General features: G+C 47.9%; 1 protein-coding gene across 2 annotated transcripts in view; it reads left to right on the top strand.

The window, feature by feature from the left end:
• The window catches only part of SRPRB (SRP receptor subunit beta), a 371,725-nt gene that overhangs the window by 291,758 nt on the left and 62,465 nt on the right, over window positions 1–17,502 (top strand). For both annotated transcript variants that reach the window (XM_033959324.1, XM_033959325.1), the window contains one exon: window positions 15,235–15,289. In XM_033959324.1, coding sequence (XP_033815215.1) covers window positions 15,235–15,289 — 55 coding nt within the window. The remainder of the gene's footprint in view (window positions 1–15,234; window positions 15,290–17,502) is intronic.

Below are 17,502 nucleotides of genomic sequence, written 5' to 3'. Positions count from 1 at the left end.
GACGCATAGAAAGAAATTTTTTCCTCCGTTCTTGATTGTCTTAGCAACATCAGGATAAGTCCATATTTTCTGTTCCCCAAATAATTTTTGGGAATTTTTGAAGTACAATTTCAAAATCATGTTAACATCTTGCTCAAATACAAATGATACTAAACGCGTTGCTCTATCAATGTCAGCAGTTATTGTTTGTTCAAGGAGAGCAGTCACATTAGCAAAGTCTAACTCATTATTCTTTTTTCCTCTTTCATTTCCTTTTTCGCCTTCTTCTCTTCCGGGAATCTTTTTGTTTGGTAAATAAGTACATAAGTACATAAGTAGTCGCCTCCGCCGGGGCAGACCAGAGGTCCATCCAGCCCAGCGGTCCGCTCACGCGGCGGCCCATCAGGCATATTGCCTGGTCAGCGGTCCCTGACTAATTTTATTGCCTACCTCTACAGTTATCTCTAAACCTTCCACTGCTCTTATCTGCTCTTATCTAAATCTTATTTATTGGAGGAATACAATTTGAAGAAATTTTTAAATTTTCAATCAAATATCTTTTCAGTAAATCTAGGGGTAACACACCCAGAATTTGTGGAAAATTTAGAATATGAAGATTTAAGCGGCTGTTAAAATTTTCAAATTGTTCCAATTTTCTATGTATTGAGGTATCTGATTGAAGCTATCTTAAACTGTTGCAAATGCTGTATTTCATCCTGCATTTGCTTGACTTGGACTGTAAAATCCGATTTCATTAATTCAACAGTTTTTGTTAAAGAGTCAAGTTTATCAGTTATTTTGGTTACCTCTTTTGTTGATTTTTTTTTCCATTTTACTCTCCATTCGCTGAAGAAAAAGCCAAATGTTATTTAAGGATACCTCCGTGGAAGAGGATGAAAATTCCTCTTTCTTGCTTGCAGACATCAGCCGCTCTGTCGTAGACCCTGCGTCTCCACTTCCGGGATCACGTGTCTCCTGCCTCAACGCCTTGGCAGTCGCTGGACACGGAGGATTGCGGGAACCCGGAGGAGAAAGTGATATTTCCATGCCCAAAAGGGCGAACGACTCCCTCTCATCTCCGCCCAACGCTGGGCTCTCCACTCCGGACTGTACAGTTGCTGGGAGGGCCGAGAAGAAACGGTCCATAGTCTGCTGAACCGGAGTGGACCTCAGGGCCGGTGAGGAAATGGCCCTGGGGTCGTATGTGGCATCAGAAACCGAGGTATAGTGTATTTAGTGAGGAAAGCAGACGTGGTGAGATCTTACAGCGTCTCTCCTGACTCCTCACACTGCCACCATCTTGCCCTAGGATCCGCTCCTTATCCGCTCACCCTACTGCCCAGATTTTGGTCAACGGGGAGATCACTTCTTCTTTCACGTTAGAGAGAGAGACACAGCAGGGTTGCCCCCTTTCTCCTATGTTATTTGTTTTGGCCTTGGAGCCTCTAGCAGCAAAACTTCGCCAACACCAGGAATTTAAAATTAACTTGTTTGCAGACGATATGCTCATCTTTTTGGGGGATGCAGCAATGGGAGTTCCCCAGTTAATAGAGCTTATTCAGCAATTTGGTACATACTCTGGGCTGTGGATTAATTTTGATAAGTCTGAGGCCTTGGCAGTCAACCCTCCGTGCACTCTGTGGCAGGATCCCTCCTTTCCGTTGCAATGGTCTAAGGATACGCTTAAATAGTTGGGTGTTTATTTGCACGCAGATCCTGGGGTGGTTTATCAGAACGTGCTAGATAAACTGGACGGTATCTGAGCCCTGTGCAAGAGGTGGATAGACTTTCCCCTATCATTTCTCGGGCGTATTGCCCTTATCAAAATGGTCCTCTTACCGAAGTTGCTATATCCTCTCCAAATGGTGCTGCTTTGGATTAAGCAGAAAGATATGCAAACTTATAAGGGGGTGGTTTCTTTTTTTGTATGGTGCTTGCGACAGACGAGAATTGGATATCACAAGCTGGTCCAGGAGCGAGAGTAGGGTGGCGCGAATTTGCCTGATTTGCGTATCTACAATGTTGCTGCTCTAATGCGGTGGGTGCATGAAGTCTATACGGGAGCTGATAAGTTTGCTCCAGCAGGGTTTTGGCTTCTCTTGGCGGCCCCAGTGTCGGTCTTTAATATCCTGTGGCATGGAGCCGGGGCTTGCGCTCCTATGCTTCGGCCCATGCGCATGGCATGGTGTTGGTGGCAATCTTCTCTGGGGAAAGTGGTGGGTCCTTCACCTTTTACAGAATTTGTGGTAACCCTAGGTTCCCTGCAGGCTCATCTCATGCATTCTTTTCATCAGTTCGGAGGTCTGGTTGTCGGTTTGTAGGGCAGGTTGCGGAATTGGGGTTGGGGCGGTCTCTTCTTTTACGGCGTGTCGGGATCAGTGGGGGTGGAATTAGGGGTCTGCGCTCGCATATCTTCAGCTTTGCAGCTACTGTTTGGCGCTCCAACCGTCGGGGGGTATGGTGCCCACTTTTTCTCCCTTGGATCAAGCTTTTATGTCCGTCCCTTCCAAACTAAACATGTTATCGGGTGGTATAAACTGGGGAAAGCGTGGAGGCCCATGTGGGCTTTAGATTGGATGGCGGAGGATTGGAGCTCCGAATTGGGAGAGCTGGTTTCTGCTGCGGAATTAGCTTTTGGGAATGTGCAACAGCCTCCCCAAATGTGGGTTTGCAAGCGGTGCATCTAAATATTTTGCACAAGGCCTCCGTACGCGCTGTAAAGGGCATAAGATGGGGCTCTGGCCAGATGCCTGTTGCCCTCGTTGCCCGGCTCGTCAGGATACATTGGTACACCATTTTTTGGAATGTTCCCTTGTGGGGCCCTTGTGGATATCCGTGCTTCGGGTGCTGGAAAGTATTATTGGGCAGTCCTTAGAATGGTTTTATAAGACGTTGCTGTTGGGTGTCATGAGTCCCCTGGTGGAGGCTGGTATTTCCGAGCCTCAGCAACGTTTTCTCTTAGTGGCTCTGGGAATAACTAAAAAACTCACCCTTCGACATTGGGTGGGAGATGCGAGACTTACAGTCCAACAGTGGCGAGCTAATATATCTCAGATGGCAAGCTGGGAGAGACAGTACAGAAAAGGGGCATCCAGTTGGAAATCTGTAGCTTATCTGGATTGCTAGAGTTCATTTTAGTGCAGGATGGAGTCCTGGGATGCACGGGTGGAGGGGAGGGAGGGGGGTGGTCTATTTCTTTATTCAACATTGGATTTTGCATAGGAGATGCTTCTATAGCTGCTTTGGACTGTTTTTGTTGTCTCTTGTATGAGACATTGTATTTTGCTGTTCTCTTTGTTGGTTGTCTTTTGTATTTTCTCTTGTGCATTGATCCTTTAATAAAAATATTTTTTTTTAAAAAAGAGAGAATGTTAAAGTGTTATCAATTTGAAAGTTCGGTAGGTAAACCATTAAGATATTTATTTTTTATTTATTTCTTCCATTTGTTCGTCGCACATACCTATACAAGCTCTAGCTCTAGATATTGTGTGAACAACAGTGTTTAGGGCTTTACGAAATTGTTGTAGCCGACCTATCAATCTAACAGAGTCAGGGAGTCCATTCCAAGTTTCTACCAGTTTGAACATGTTATTTATGCTGAAAAGGATAGATATGCTTTGCACAGTTCATAGATCTTGTGTAAGTTTTAATTCATTAGCACAATGTCTCTTCTGAATGCCTCTCGTTAGGGTCTCCTGAGGATCTTTTTCCCTCTCAAAGCCCTTCCCATCTCACCTGCTTCAGGGGGTGTGCGCGGACGGGCTGCGGCAAACATTTCTTGGCAGCGGGAAAGAAAGCACAGTTACTTACCATAACAGGTATTATCCAGGGACAGCAGGCAGCTATTCTCACATGTGAGTGACGTCATCAACGGAGCCCAGATGCGGACGCCTCAAAAGCAGACTTGCTTGAAGAAACTCGAAGTTTCAAGTCGCCCGCACTGCGCATGCGCGAGTGCCTTCCCACCCAGCGCATGGCGTGTCTCCTCAGTTCAGATAGCTAGCAGAGAAGCCAACCAGGGGAGGTGGGTGGGTTGTGAGAATAGCTGCCTGCTGTCCCTGGATAACACCTGTTACAGTAAGTAACTGTGCTTTATCCCAGGACAAGCAGGCAGGTATTCTCACATATGGGATAGTGGGAGTGTTGGCAATTTAGGAGAATAAATTTTGTAGTACTGTTTGGCCAAACTGTCCATCCTGTCTGGAGAAAGTATCCAGACAATAGTGAGAAGTGAAGGTATGAACTGAGGACCAAGTAGCAGCTCTACAAATTTCCTCAATAGGTGTAGATCTGAGGAAAGCTACTGAAGCTGCCATTGCTCTGACTTTATGGGCTGTGACTTTACTGTGAAGGGGTAATCCAGCCTGGGCATGGCAGAAAGAGATACAAGCCGCCATCCATTTGGAGATGGTAAGCTTAGAAATAGGATGGCCCAACTTATTTGGATTGAAGGAAACAAAGAGTTGAGGAGCAGTTCTGTGTGGTTTGCTGCGTTCCAAGTAGAAGGCCAAAGCACGTTTACAGTCCAGAGTATGAAGAGCTGATTCTCCAGGGTGAGAATGAGGCTTTGGAAAAAACACTGGGAGTACGATGGATTGGTTGAGATGAAATTCTGAGACCACTTTAGGTAGGAATTTCGGATGAGTACGAAGAACAACTTTGTCATGATGGAACACCATGAATGCTGGGTCAGTAACTAAAGCTTTCAGCTCACTGACTCGTCGAGCAGAAGTGAGGACAATGAGAAACACCACTTTCCAAGTGAGATACTTCAGATGAGCCTTATGAATTGGTTCAAATGGAGGCTTCATGAGTTGAGTAAAGACAACATTGAGGCCCCAAACCGGTTTGAGAGGAGGGTTGACATTGAAAAGTCCTTTCATGAATCTGGAAACCACCAGATGAGCAGAGAGGGATTTTCCTTCAATAGGCTGATGGAAAGCCGCAATTGCACTGAGATGGACTCGTATAGATGTAGACTTGAGGCCAGAATTGGATAAGTGCAAAAGATAGTCCAAAACAGAAGATAAGGAGGAATGCTGAGGCTCCTTATGATGAGAAAAACACCATGTAGAAAATCTAGTCAATTTTTGGTGATAGCATTGTCTAGTTGTAAGCTTTCTAGAAGCTTCTAAAATGTCTCTTACAGATTGAGAAAATTAAAGAGGGGTTATGTTGAGAGGTACCAGACTGTCAGGTGTAGAGACTGCAGGTTGGGATGAAGCAGAGATCCATGACTCTGTGTGAGCAGAGAAGGAAAAACTGGTAGAAGGTATGGCTCCCTGCTGCTAAGTTGAAGTAGAATTGTCTTGGCCACTGAGGAGCGATTAGAATCATGGTGGCATGATCGTTCTTCAATTTGACGAGAGTCTTGAGAATAAGAGGGAATGGAGAAAATGCATAGAGGAAAAGATTCGTCTATTCCAGAAGAAAAGCATCTGCCTTGAGGCAGTGAGGAGAGTATATCCTTGAGCAGAACCGATGCAGTTTGTAGTTGTGGGGAGCTGCAAAGAGGTCTATCTGTGGCATTCCCCACTGTGAAAAAATGTGACGAAGAGGCGAGGAATGGAGAGTCCATTTGTGAGGTTGCAGTAGATGATTCAAGTTGTCCGCTAAACAATTCTTTGCCCCTTGAATGTAGACAGCTTTGAGGAAGGTGTTGTGGCGGATTGCCCAGTCCCAAACCTCCAGAGCTTCTTGACAAAGGAAGGCAGACCCTGTCCCTCCCTGTTTGTTGACATAATACATGGCTACTTGGTTATCCATCCGAACGAAGACTACTGTGTCGTGAAGTAGATGTTGAAAAGCATGGAGAGCTTTTAGGATCTCTCTGAGTTCCAACTGATTGATATGACACTGATGATCCATACTGGTCCAGAGGCCTTGAGTACGGAGACCATCGAGATGAGCGTCCCAAGCATAGGTCAAAGAGTCTGTCGTGAGGACCTTCTGATGAGGGGGCGTTTGAAAATGCAAGCCTCTGGAAAGATTGGAAGAGAGCATCCACCAATGGAGAGACTTCTTCAAGGAAGGAGTGACTGAAATGTGTCGAGAAGGAGGATTGCAAACTTACATCCATTGAGATGCCAGGGTCCACTGAGGAATTCTGAGGTGAAGTCTGGCAAAAGGAGTCACGTGTACTGTGGAGGCCATGTGACCCAGAAGTACCATCATGTGTCTCGCTGAGATGGAAGAGCAGGAAGACACTGTATGACAGTGTATGATAGTTGAAGAAGAGCTTCCAGACGTTGTTGTGGAAGGAATGCTCTGAGTTGGACAGTGCCCAGAACAGCTCCAATGAATTGTAGATTCTGTGAGGGCTGAAGTTGAGATTTGGGAAAGTTGATTTCGAATCCCAAACTTTGTAGGAACCAGGTAGTCCGTTGGGTCGCTATAATAACCCTTTGAGAGGTAGAATCTTTGATGAGCCAGTCGTCGAGGTAGGGAAATACCTGAAGACCATGATTCCTTAGAGCTGCTGCTACCACTACCAGGCACTTGGTGAACACTCTGGGAGACGAGGCCAGGCCGAATGGTAGTACTCTGTATTGATAATGCAGATTCCCCACCCAAAATCTGAGGTATTGACGGGAGGCCGGATGAATGGGAATATGAGTGTAGGCCTCCTTGAGATCCAGAGAGCATAACCAGTTGTTCTGCTCGAGAAGGGGATAAAGAGATGCCAGGGACAACATTCAAAACTTTTCTTTGACTAGAAATTTGTTGAGATCCAGAATGGGCCACAGATCGCCCGTCTTCTTCGGAACAAGGAAGTAACGGGAGTAAAACCCCCCTGTTCTGCTGTTCTAAGGGAACTGGTTCGATGGCATGGAGAGAAAGCAGAGCTCGAGCTTCCTGAAGAAGAAGGGCGGTCTGGGATGGATTTGAAGGATACTCTCTTGGAGGAAGCTCTGGTGGAACCTGAGTGAAATGAAGAGTATCCTTCCCTGATGATGGTAAGCACCCAGAGGTCGGATGTAATTATCGTCCATCGGTTGTAAAAATGATGGAGACGACCTCCTATAGGGGGAAAAGGATACAGACAGAACGGTGGAGGTTATGCTCTGTTGCAAACAGTCAAAAAGGCTGAGAAGGCTTAGATGCAGCAGAAGGCTGAGGTTTCTGTTGCTTCTGAGGTTGTTGTTTTTTCAGAGGAGGGCGAATATAAGGAGCTGGCTTCGGAGCTAAATGCCTTTGATAGATAAGAGCAGGGCGTGCAGGCTTGGCAGGAGCTGGCTTTGGCTTAGGTCTGACTATAGAAGCAAATGATTTTTCATGCTCAGTTAATTTCTTGGTGGCTGCCTCGATGGATTCATCAAAGAGGTCGTTGCCCTCACAAGGAATTTTAGCCAAGGTTAGAGTCCATGTCAATGGTACGAAGCCAGGCAAGACAACGCATAGCTACAGAGCAAGCAGTCGCTCGGGCAGATAACTTGAAGGCATCATAAGAAGATTGGAGGAGATGCAAACGTAATTGAGATAAAGAAGCAATGACTTTCTGAAACTCAATATGTATTTGTGTATCCAAAAAATTCAAAAACTTTAGTAGAAGAGAAATAAGGAATTTAAAGTAAGTGATGAATTGTAAATTATAATTGAGGACTTTAGAGGACATCATAGCATTCTGGTAGATGCGACGTCCGAATTTGTCCATAGTTTTCCCTTCCCTTCCAGGAGGGACGGTGGCGTAAACCTTGGAAGGATGGAACCTTTTCAAGGAGGACTCGACGAGCAGGGATTGATGAGATAACTGAGAGTTGGCAAACCCTTTGCGATGCACAGTCTTATACCTAGAGTCCAATTTTCCTGGAACAGCCGGTATGGAAAAAGGTGTTTCCATGCAACGACAAAAAGTCTGATTCAAAAGCTTATGAAGTGGAAGCTTAAGAGACTCTGCCGGAGGTTGAGGAAGATGCATGACTTCGAGATACTCCTTAGAAAATTTGGAGCCAATATCCAATTGAATATCCAAGTCTACAGCCATCTGTCGGAGGAAAGACGAGAAAGATAGCTGATCTGCCAATGCTTTGCCTCGAGAAGGACTCGAGGATGTCGAGGCAGCCTGTGTCGAAGAAGAAGCTTCGGCAGCGAAAAAGGCATCTGGTGACTTGGACGAGGCAATCGAGACCAGGACATCCTCGAGGTCCGGCATCGGAGACCTCGAACGAGGAGTCGGTGGTCTGGTCGAGGTTGTAGTAGATCGAGGCTTCGAGGAAGAAGGTCTGTCATGAGACGAAGAACTATACTTGGAAGGATGCCTCGATGAAGGCCTCGAATGTCAGTGAGAACTGTGTCTGGAACCAGATCTCGAGGATCAAGGAGACTTCGCCTTGGAGACATGGGCAGCCGAAGCCAATGTACGAATAGGACTAGAGGCTGTAGATCGAAGCTCCAGAGGCTTGGTGGAGGAACCTCGATGCACTCTCAAAGACTCTGCTCCTTGTATAGAGTGTGAGGATCCTCGTTGAGGCACTCGCAAGGAATCTGCTCCTTGCTTTACGTGCTTGGATGCCAAACCAGACACTCGCAGAAACTCTGCCTCCTGCAAAGAGTGTGTAAGTTCAGACTGGGTGCAAAGGAAGCTGCTCGACCTCGCGGGAGTCTGTTGAATGCCTAGGCTGGATAAGAGGAAGCAATTTGGGCCCCATGTTAGTAAGAAATGAATAAACTGCTTCTCTAACATGGTCTGGAAAGAAGCCGGCAAGGATGGGTCCGTATCTGAAACCGGACCACCTGCTTTGGCTGGAGGTTCCTTCGAGGTAGTGTGAGCGTGCTTCGACTTGGGAGTCTTAGACACTTTAATCACCACCGGCGGAACCGACTGCTGAGCTATCTGACCTGAGGAAACAGGGGAAGATACAGCAAATGACGTTGAAGCAAGAGCCGCTGCAAATGACGAAGGTCTGATGAGGCTCGAGGTGGAAGCAGTAGGCGCAGAAGGAGCCTCGGTGGGAGTCGAGACCGAAGACGCCTTTGAAGTCGGATCCGTAGAAGACTCCATCTCGAAGAGCTTGTCCACCAAAATGCAACAATGCTTAAAAGCACGAGGCTGAAGTGTTTGACAAGGCAGGCACGACCTAGGATGATGTTTCAGCCCAAGGCACTTGAGGCAGCGTCCGTGAGGGTCCGTAAGAGAGATCGCACGCTGGCACTTGCTACACCTCTTGAAGCCCGTAGCAGGCCGGGACATAGAAGGAAAAATAGCCGCCGCAAAATCGAAGCCGAGCAGCCTGTCCCGGAAAACGAATGGAAGAAGAAAAAATTATTATTATTTTTAACTAAAATAAAATAAATAAACTAAAACAGCGATTCATGAGGAAAAAAACACAAACCGCATTTGAGAGAAGTCACAAAGGAACGAAGTTAAACGCAGACGGACTTCTCGGCTCTGCGGAAAACTGAGAACTGAGAAGACGCGCCCTGCGCTGGGCGAGAAGGCACTCGCGCATGCGCGGAGCAGGCGACTCGAAACTTTGAGTTTCTTCAATCAAGTCTGCTTGTGAGGCGTCCGCATCCGGGCTCCGTTGATGATGTCACCCATATGTGAGAATACCTGCCTGCTTGACCTGGGATAATGGGCATCTCTCCCGCTGCTGGGGTAGTGGGTGTTGGTTGGCAGCAGGAGAGATTGAACATCTACTGTTGTACTTTTGGGGGTATTTTTTTTACTCGTTTTTCTGCGCATGTGCCCATTGCTATCACCAGCAATGGGCACATCCAAATTTAGGAAATCTTCGCTGCTGTCCGCCGACCTCATTTACATGCATGATTTTTTGAGAATGTGTCACTTTTTTTGATTCGCTATCGAAACGGCTGCATTAGCAGACCATCGCTTTTTAACGGCTTTTTGAGAATCCTGGCCTCTGTCCACTCATTCATATTTCATTACTGCCTTGAGCAGAATACTCGGCCTGACAGCCAGTTCAATCAGACAGTTCTACAGAATTCTGTTTGGAGTCTTAGTATCCAACTCCTCATGCCCATTGTTTTGATCGTTAGTGTTGTTGATTCTGGTTGGCCTTGCCGTTGCATGCTCCTCTTGACTATTGTTTGTTTTTGATGAGCCTGATAGCTAGTGGTTTCCACATGAGTGTACTGTATTCTTCTAGGACAAGTAATTCTCATATACCCTACCACTTCCCCTAAGAGTAGAATTCTTTGGTTTTTGTTTATTTTTTTATTATCCAACTTCAAGTCCCGGGCAAGTTGGGCAGGCATGGAGGCACTCGTGTGTTAAAGGTGGGAGCATGCCAAAGGTTTCTAGAAGTTATAGACCACTTGGTAGTGTTCATACCAAGACTCTGACATGGATGTCAACCACATGTGAATACTTCTGCTATCCTTGGAGAATACTTCCTATAGGTGAGTAACTTCACTATATCCATATAGATTTATAGACATTTGTATACATTCTCGTTGGATAAATTCCATTTAAGATGGCATATGGACAATTGTAAACGTGGAGGGGCATAATAAAAAAAAAACGTCTAAGTCCCCTTTTGGCCTAAGTCCTTAAAAGTTCAAAGCAGAAGCAGGGAAAGTGTCCATAACCAAAACAAACGTCCTTGTTTTGATTATGGCCTGCCTCTACTAAATACCCAGATCACCACTACGTCTACAAGAATACCCCCATGACGTCTACACTTTTTGGCCATAATGAACCAAAAAAATGCCTAAGCCCCAAACGTCCAACAGAAGGGCTTTTAGGTGAAGGAGGAGCCAGTCCTTCGCCTAAAAGCTGGATTCTGTAACCGGTGTCTGTCAAAAACAACACCGGTTACAGAATCCCCCCCACAACAATCCAGGCAGGAGGGTGCCCAAGCCCTCCTGCCATGTCGAACCGCGACTCCCCCCCCGACAACATCGGGGCAAGAGGGAGCCCAAGCCCTCCTGCCCTGCGGTAGCCACGGCACCACCGACGATATCGGGACAAGAGGGAGCTCAAGCCCTCTTGCCTCGGCGATCGTGCCCCCCGTGCCAAGTACGAGCAGTCCAGGAGGGAGCCAAAGCCCTCCTGGCCCCGCCGACTGGATTGGGCCAGGAGGGAGCCCAAGCCCTCCTGGCCCTGGCGACCCCCTACCCCCCACTCCCAACTACAATACAGGCAGGAGGGATCCCAGGCCCTCCTGCCCTCGACACAACCCCCTCCCCCCAACGACCGCCCCACCCAGAACCTCAGGGCCTATTCTGATTGGCCAGGCGCCTCAGGCCTCACCTGTGGGCGGGATTTCTGCCGCCTGGCTAATCCGGCCCCATTCTGGACCCGGCTGGCCTGCCGGACGGGCGGGCTTGGCACCCGTCCATCTGGCCAACATAACAGGTACGGGGAAGGGTGGGGGGGTTGTGGGGTCGGCCAGGGGGGTCACGGGTCGGCGGGGGGGGGGGCGATCGGGGGTTCTAGAGGGGCGGTCGTTGGGAAGGGATTGTGTCGAGGGCAGGAGGGCCTGGGATCCCTCCTGCCTGTATTGTAGTAGGGGGTGGGGGTAGGGGGTCGCCGGGGCCAGGAGGGCTTGGGCTCCCTCCTGGCCCAATCTAGTCGGGGGGGGGTCGCCGGGGCCAGGAGGGCTTGGGCTCCCTCCTGGCCCCTTTGTGTCGGAGGGGGGTCGCTGGGGTCAGGAGGTCTTGGGCTCCCTCCTGGCCCCTGCATGTTGGAGGGGGGGGTCGCCGTGTCGGAGGGGGGGTCACCGGAGCCAGGAGGGCTTGGGCTTCCTCCTGGCCTGCTCGTACTCGGCAGGGGGGGCACGATAGCCGGGGCAGGAGGGCTTGAGCTCCCTCTTGCCCCGATATTGTCGGGGGGTTCGCAGTTTGACAGGGCAGGAGGGCTTGGGCTCCCTCTTGCCCCAATATCATCGGGGGTTTGTGATGTATCGTGGCAGGAGAGATTTGCCATCTCCCCTGCTGCGATGCGATCACTCCTGTACCCGTACTGCCACAACCCGCAGTAGGAGAGATTGGGCATCTCTCCTGCCGCGGGTCGCGGCAGTTCGGGTAGAGGGGTGATCGCATCGCGGTAGGGGAGATGAGGCATCTCTCTTGCCATGATGGTTGCGGTGAGTAGGTTGCCGAGCCGCTGAACTGATCGCGCCAGCGGCCATTAGCTCAGCAGCCACTTTTTCGGCACTTAGACATAAAAACATAGAAATATAGAAGATGACGGTAGAAAAGGGCTACAGCCCATTAAGTCTGCCCACTCTGCTTACCCACCCCATGTCTATGCCCTAATGACCCAATTTTCTTATCTTGACCCTCGTAGGGATCCCACATTGGTATCCCATTTATTCTTAAAGTCTGGCACGCTGTCTGCCTCGATCACCTGCACTGGAAGCTTGTTCCAATGATCAACCACTCTCTCTGTGAAGAAATACTTTCTGGTGTTGCCATGAAATTTTCCGCACCTGAGTTTGAGCGGGTGCCCTCTTGTGGCCGAGGGTCCCTTGAGAAAGAAAATACCATCTTCCACTTCGACACGTCCCGTGAGGTACTTAAATGTTTCGATCATGTCTCCCCTCTCCCTACGTTCCTCGAGAGTGTAGAGCTGCAATTTGTTCAGTCTCTCTTCGTACGAGAGACCCTTGTGCCCCAAGATCATCCTGGTGGCCGTCCGCTGAACCGATTCAATTCTGCGCACATCTTTACTGTAATGTGGCCTCCAGAATTGCACACAGTACTCCAGATGAGGTCTCACCATGGCCCTGTACAACGGCATTATGACTTCAAGCTTTCGGCTGACAAAACTTCTATTGATACAACCCAATATCTGCCTTGCCTTAGATGAAGCCTTCTCCACTTGATTGGCAGTTTTCATGTCCGCACTGATGATTACTCCTAAATCTCGTTCTGCTGAAGTCCTAGTTAAAGTTTCTCCGTTCAAGAAGTACGTCCTGCATGGATTTCCGCTTCCGAGGTGCATGACCTTACATTTCTTAGCATTGAAGCCTAGCTGCCAGGTTGAGGACCAACTGTCCAATGTAAGCAGGTCCTGCGCCATATAATTCTGTAAACTGCATTCACTTACTATATTACATAATTTGACGTCATCGGCGAATAGTGTTATTTTATCTTGAAGCCCTTGAGTCAGATCCCCTATGAATATGTTGAAAAGGAGTGGACCCAGGACTGAGCCCTGCGGCACTCCACTGGTCACCTCCGATGTTTTAGAGAGGGTACCATTAACCACCACCCTCTGAAGTCTGCCACTCAGCCAATCATTGACCCATGCAGTTAGTGTCTCTCCTAACCCCATCGATTCCATCTTGCTTAGCAGCCTGCGGTGTGGAACACTGTCAAAAGCTTTACTGAAGTCCAGGTACACGATGTCCAAAGACTCTCCCAAGTCCAACTTTCTTGTTACCCAGTCAAAGAAGCTGATGAGATTGGATTGGCAGGACCTACCCTTGGTGAATCCATGCTGACTGGGATCCCGAAGATTCCCTTCATTCAAGATCGTGTCCAATTTGCTTTTAATTAGTGTTTCCATGAGTTTACACACTACTGATGTGAGACTCACCGGTCTATAATTCGCAGCCTCTGCCCTGCAACCCTTTTTATGCAGAGGAACAACATTAGCTAATTTCCAGTCCAGGGGAACTTTCCCCTTACTTAGGGAGAGATTGAATAGCTCAGCCAATGGTTTCGCCAGGACATCGCTCAATTCTCTGAGCACTCTTGGGTGCAAATTGTCTGGTCCCATGGCTTTGTTCACCTTGAGTCTTGCCAGTTCACTGTAAACTTCACCTGGTGTGAACTCAAAATTCTGAAATGAGTCTTCTGTGCTTTGTGTTGCCTTCAACTGCGGACCGTGTCCCAGTGCCTCACAGGTGAAGACTGAGCAGAAGTATTCATTCAGTAGTTCGGCTTTATCGGAATCTGCTTCTACGTAACTTCCGTCCGGGGTCTTCTAAGGCGTACTATCCCGCCTGTGTTCCTTTTTCTGTCACTAATATACCTGAAGAAGGATTTGTCCCCCTTTTTAATGTTTTTTGCCAGAATTTCTTCCACTCGAAGTTTTGCCTCCCTAATTGCCATTTTGACCGCTGTAGACCTGGTCCTATATTCTACCTTTGCCTCTCTTTACTCCGTGCGCTTGTAGGAGAGAAATGCTTTTTTCTTCTCCTTAATGAGGTGCGAGATCTCCACGGTGAACCATTGGGGTTTATTGTTTCTTTGTTGTTTATTTACTGATTTTATGAAGCAGCTAGTTGCTTCATGTATGGTTGATTTCAGTGTTAACCACTTAGCTTCTACATCATCGGTCTCCGCTTGGTCCTGCAGCGTCCGATGGACGAAATCTCCCATGCGTGCGAAGTCTGTGCCCCGGAAATTGAGTACCTTTGTTTTCGTGTTTGATCTAGGGAAGCCTTTCCTAAGGTTGAACCATACTATGTTGTGGTCGCTGGAGGCTAGCGTATCTCCTACTGAGACCTCTGAGACGCTTTCCCCGTTGGTGAGCACCAGGTCGAGGATCGCCTGGGCCCTAGAGGCTCCGTTACCATTTGTTTGAGACGTGCTCCCTTTATGGAGGTTAAGAGCCTCCTGCCTACCGCTGGTTGTCACTGAAAATGAGTTCCAGTCTGCATCAGGCTTATTGAAGTCCCCTAGCAGTACAGCTTCTCCTCGTAGAGTGATATTCTCTATGTCTTCAATTAATTCTGCGTCCATGTCTTCCAGTTGTCTTGGGGTTCTGTATACCACACCTAGATACAGGCATTTTTCTGTGCCTCTTGCCAGGTTTACCCAGAGGGACTCCCCGGTGTACTTGACATCTGTGATCCTGGTGGTTTTGATGTCCTCTTTAATGTATAGAGCTACCCCCCCCTCCTAACCTGCCCTCTCTGTCCTGACGAAGTAGATTGTAGCCCGGTATAGCCATATCCCACCCATGTGAGTCCGTGAACCAAGTTTGACTTCATCTAAGTCAAAAAGGTCTAAGTGCCAACTAGGCAACCTGTCAATATTTTGGTTATACATGTTGTACGCCTAGATGTAAGTCGGCCCACCTCCTGCCCACTGCCCGCCCTTTCCCCTCCTTTAAACACACGTCATTTCTCTCTGTGCGTTTAGAGGCAGGGGAAAGGCCTAAGCTGTTTATAGATACGTCTAAAAACCAGCTTTGGTTATGGGTACTTGGACGATCAGGCTTTTTGATCGTCCAAGTAGCCATTTAGGACATTTTTTAGACGTTTTGTTTTGTTTTATTATGAACCCCATAGCATATAAGTATTATTATCTTTCCCTTATTTTCTTTTACTTTTGTAGATATCACAATGGCAAAATCAGCCAAACTGATTCAGCAGCAGCTGGAAAAAGAACTGTAAGTAAATGGTATCTTATTACTCTGGCCTGTTCTTATGATCACCTCTGTATTTTCAGATTGCTTTCTGCAAGGAAGGGGATGAGAGAGTTAATTTTTTTGTTTAAACTTGCTACTGTGTATTTTTAAATATATACATCTTTATATGTATATATTTAAATGTATATATACATATTTAAATATATACAAAATGGGGGGAACATTGCTGTGGGGGAGTAATCTTGAAAAAGACTCGGGTGTGCTGGTGGATACAACCATGAAATCATCAGCGCAATGTGTAGCGGCCTTGAAGAAAGCTAACAGAATGCTGGGCATCATTAAGAAGGGAATTACAACCAGGACGAAGGAAGTCATCATGCCACTGTATCGTGCAATGGTGCGCCCGCATCTAGAGTATTGCTTCCAATATTGGTCGCCGTACCTCAAGAAAGACATGGCGATACTTGAGAAGGTCCAGAGAAGAGCTACGAAAATGATAAATGGTATGGAGGACTGTTCATACGCTGACAGGCTGGACAAGCTGGGGCTCTTCTCCCTGGAAAAGAGGAGGCTTAGGGGAGACATGATAGAAACTTTCAAGATCATGAAGGGCATGGAGAAGGTAGACAAGGACAGATTCTTCAAGCTACGGAGAACCACAGGCACAAGAGGGCACTCGGAGAAACTGGAAGGGGACAGGTTTAGAACCAATGCCAGGAGGTTCTTCTTCATACAGAGGGTTGTGGACACATGGAATGTGCTCCCGGAGGACGTGGTCGGACAGAGTACGCTACGGGGATTCAAAGAGGGATTGGATGGATTCCTGAAGGATAGGGGGATTGAGGGATACAGATAGGGTAGATAAGAGTATGGAAAGAGTATAGACAGGTCATCGACCTGATGGGCCGCTGCGGGTGCGGACTGCTGGGCACGATGGACCTCTGGTCTGACCCAGCGGAGGCAAATTCTTATGTTCTTATTTTATTACCAAGGAGAAGTACGATATATACTCAAATATAAGCCAAAATTTTCGGGCCAAAAAAAATGGCCCAAAAATGGGGGTCTCTGCTTATATTTGGGTCAGCATCCGCCTGCCTCTCTCCCGGACCTGATGAAGACCTCCGCCAGGCCTGCTGTAAGACCCGTGGGCCAGGACAGAAGGGATCCTTCCTGCCTCCTGTCCCCTCCGACTCTAAAAATTGTTACTTCCCTCCTGCTTTTCCTGCATACTTTTGAATTCCCTGGCAGTCTCGTGATGGGCCAGGACAGAAGGGATCCTTCCCTGTGATGATTTTTACCTTCCTCCCGCCTCCCTCACATACCTTTCAATTCCCAGGTATTCCAGTGGTGAACTGAGCAGGAGCAATCTTCCTGCGCTCCTGCTTAGCAAAGAGCCACTAGTTGAATGACTGCTACACAGGAGGATCGCTCCTGCTTGGTTCACCACTGGACCACCAGGGAATTCAAAAGGTACTCGGGGAAGGCGGGAAGGAAGTAACTGTTTTTAGAGTCAGCAGGGACAGGAGGCAGGAGGGATCCCTCTTATCCCAGCCCACCACTGAACCAATAGGTCTTACAATAGGCCTAGTGGAGGCCTGTGAGGCATCTGGAGGAAGGTAGAGGTACAGGGCAGGGAGGGAGGGACGGGGACAGTGTGCAAAGCCTGGCAGGGGAGGGAGTGAGTGAGCCTGGAAGGGTACTTGAATATTAACCCTCCCCGGCTTATATTCAAGTCAGCCCTTTTTCCTCTTTCTGGGCAGGGTCTACATTGGCTTATATTCGGGTCGGGTTATATTTGAGTATATACGGTAAGTGTCTGAAATTTACTTGGGTATCCCCCTATAATTTACATAGGTACTGCAGTGCTGTGATTGTGACTGAAAAGCCCTTGCTGATATCACCCATATATACCCAAGGTATGAAACATAAAAACATAAGAATTGCCACTGCTGAGTCAGACCAGTGGTCCATCATGCCCAGCAGTCCGCTCACATGGTGGCCCTCTGGTCTAAGATCAGCACCCTAACTGAGACTAGCCCTACCAGCGCATGTTCTTGTTCAGCAGAAACTTGTCTAATTTTGTCTTGAATCCTTGAAGGGTGTTTTCCCCTATAACAGCCTCTGGAAGAGCATTCCAGCTCTCTACCACTCTCTGGGTGAAGAAGAACTTCCTTACGTTTGTACGGAATCTATCCCCTTTCAACTTCAGAGTGCCCTCGTTCCTTGGAGAGGGT

Source organism: Geotrypetes seraphini, chromosome 9 (genome assembly GCF_902459505.1).
Source record: "Geotrypetes seraphini chromosome 9, aGeoSer1.1, whole genome shotgun sequence".
NCBI classification, from domain to species: Eukaryota; Metazoa; Chordata; class Amphibia; order Gymnophiona; family Dermophiidae; genus Geotrypetes; species Geotrypetes seraphini.
The sequence above is the reverse complement of the archived record's forward strand: the minus strand, read 5'-3'. Positions and strand labels throughout refer to the sequence as shown.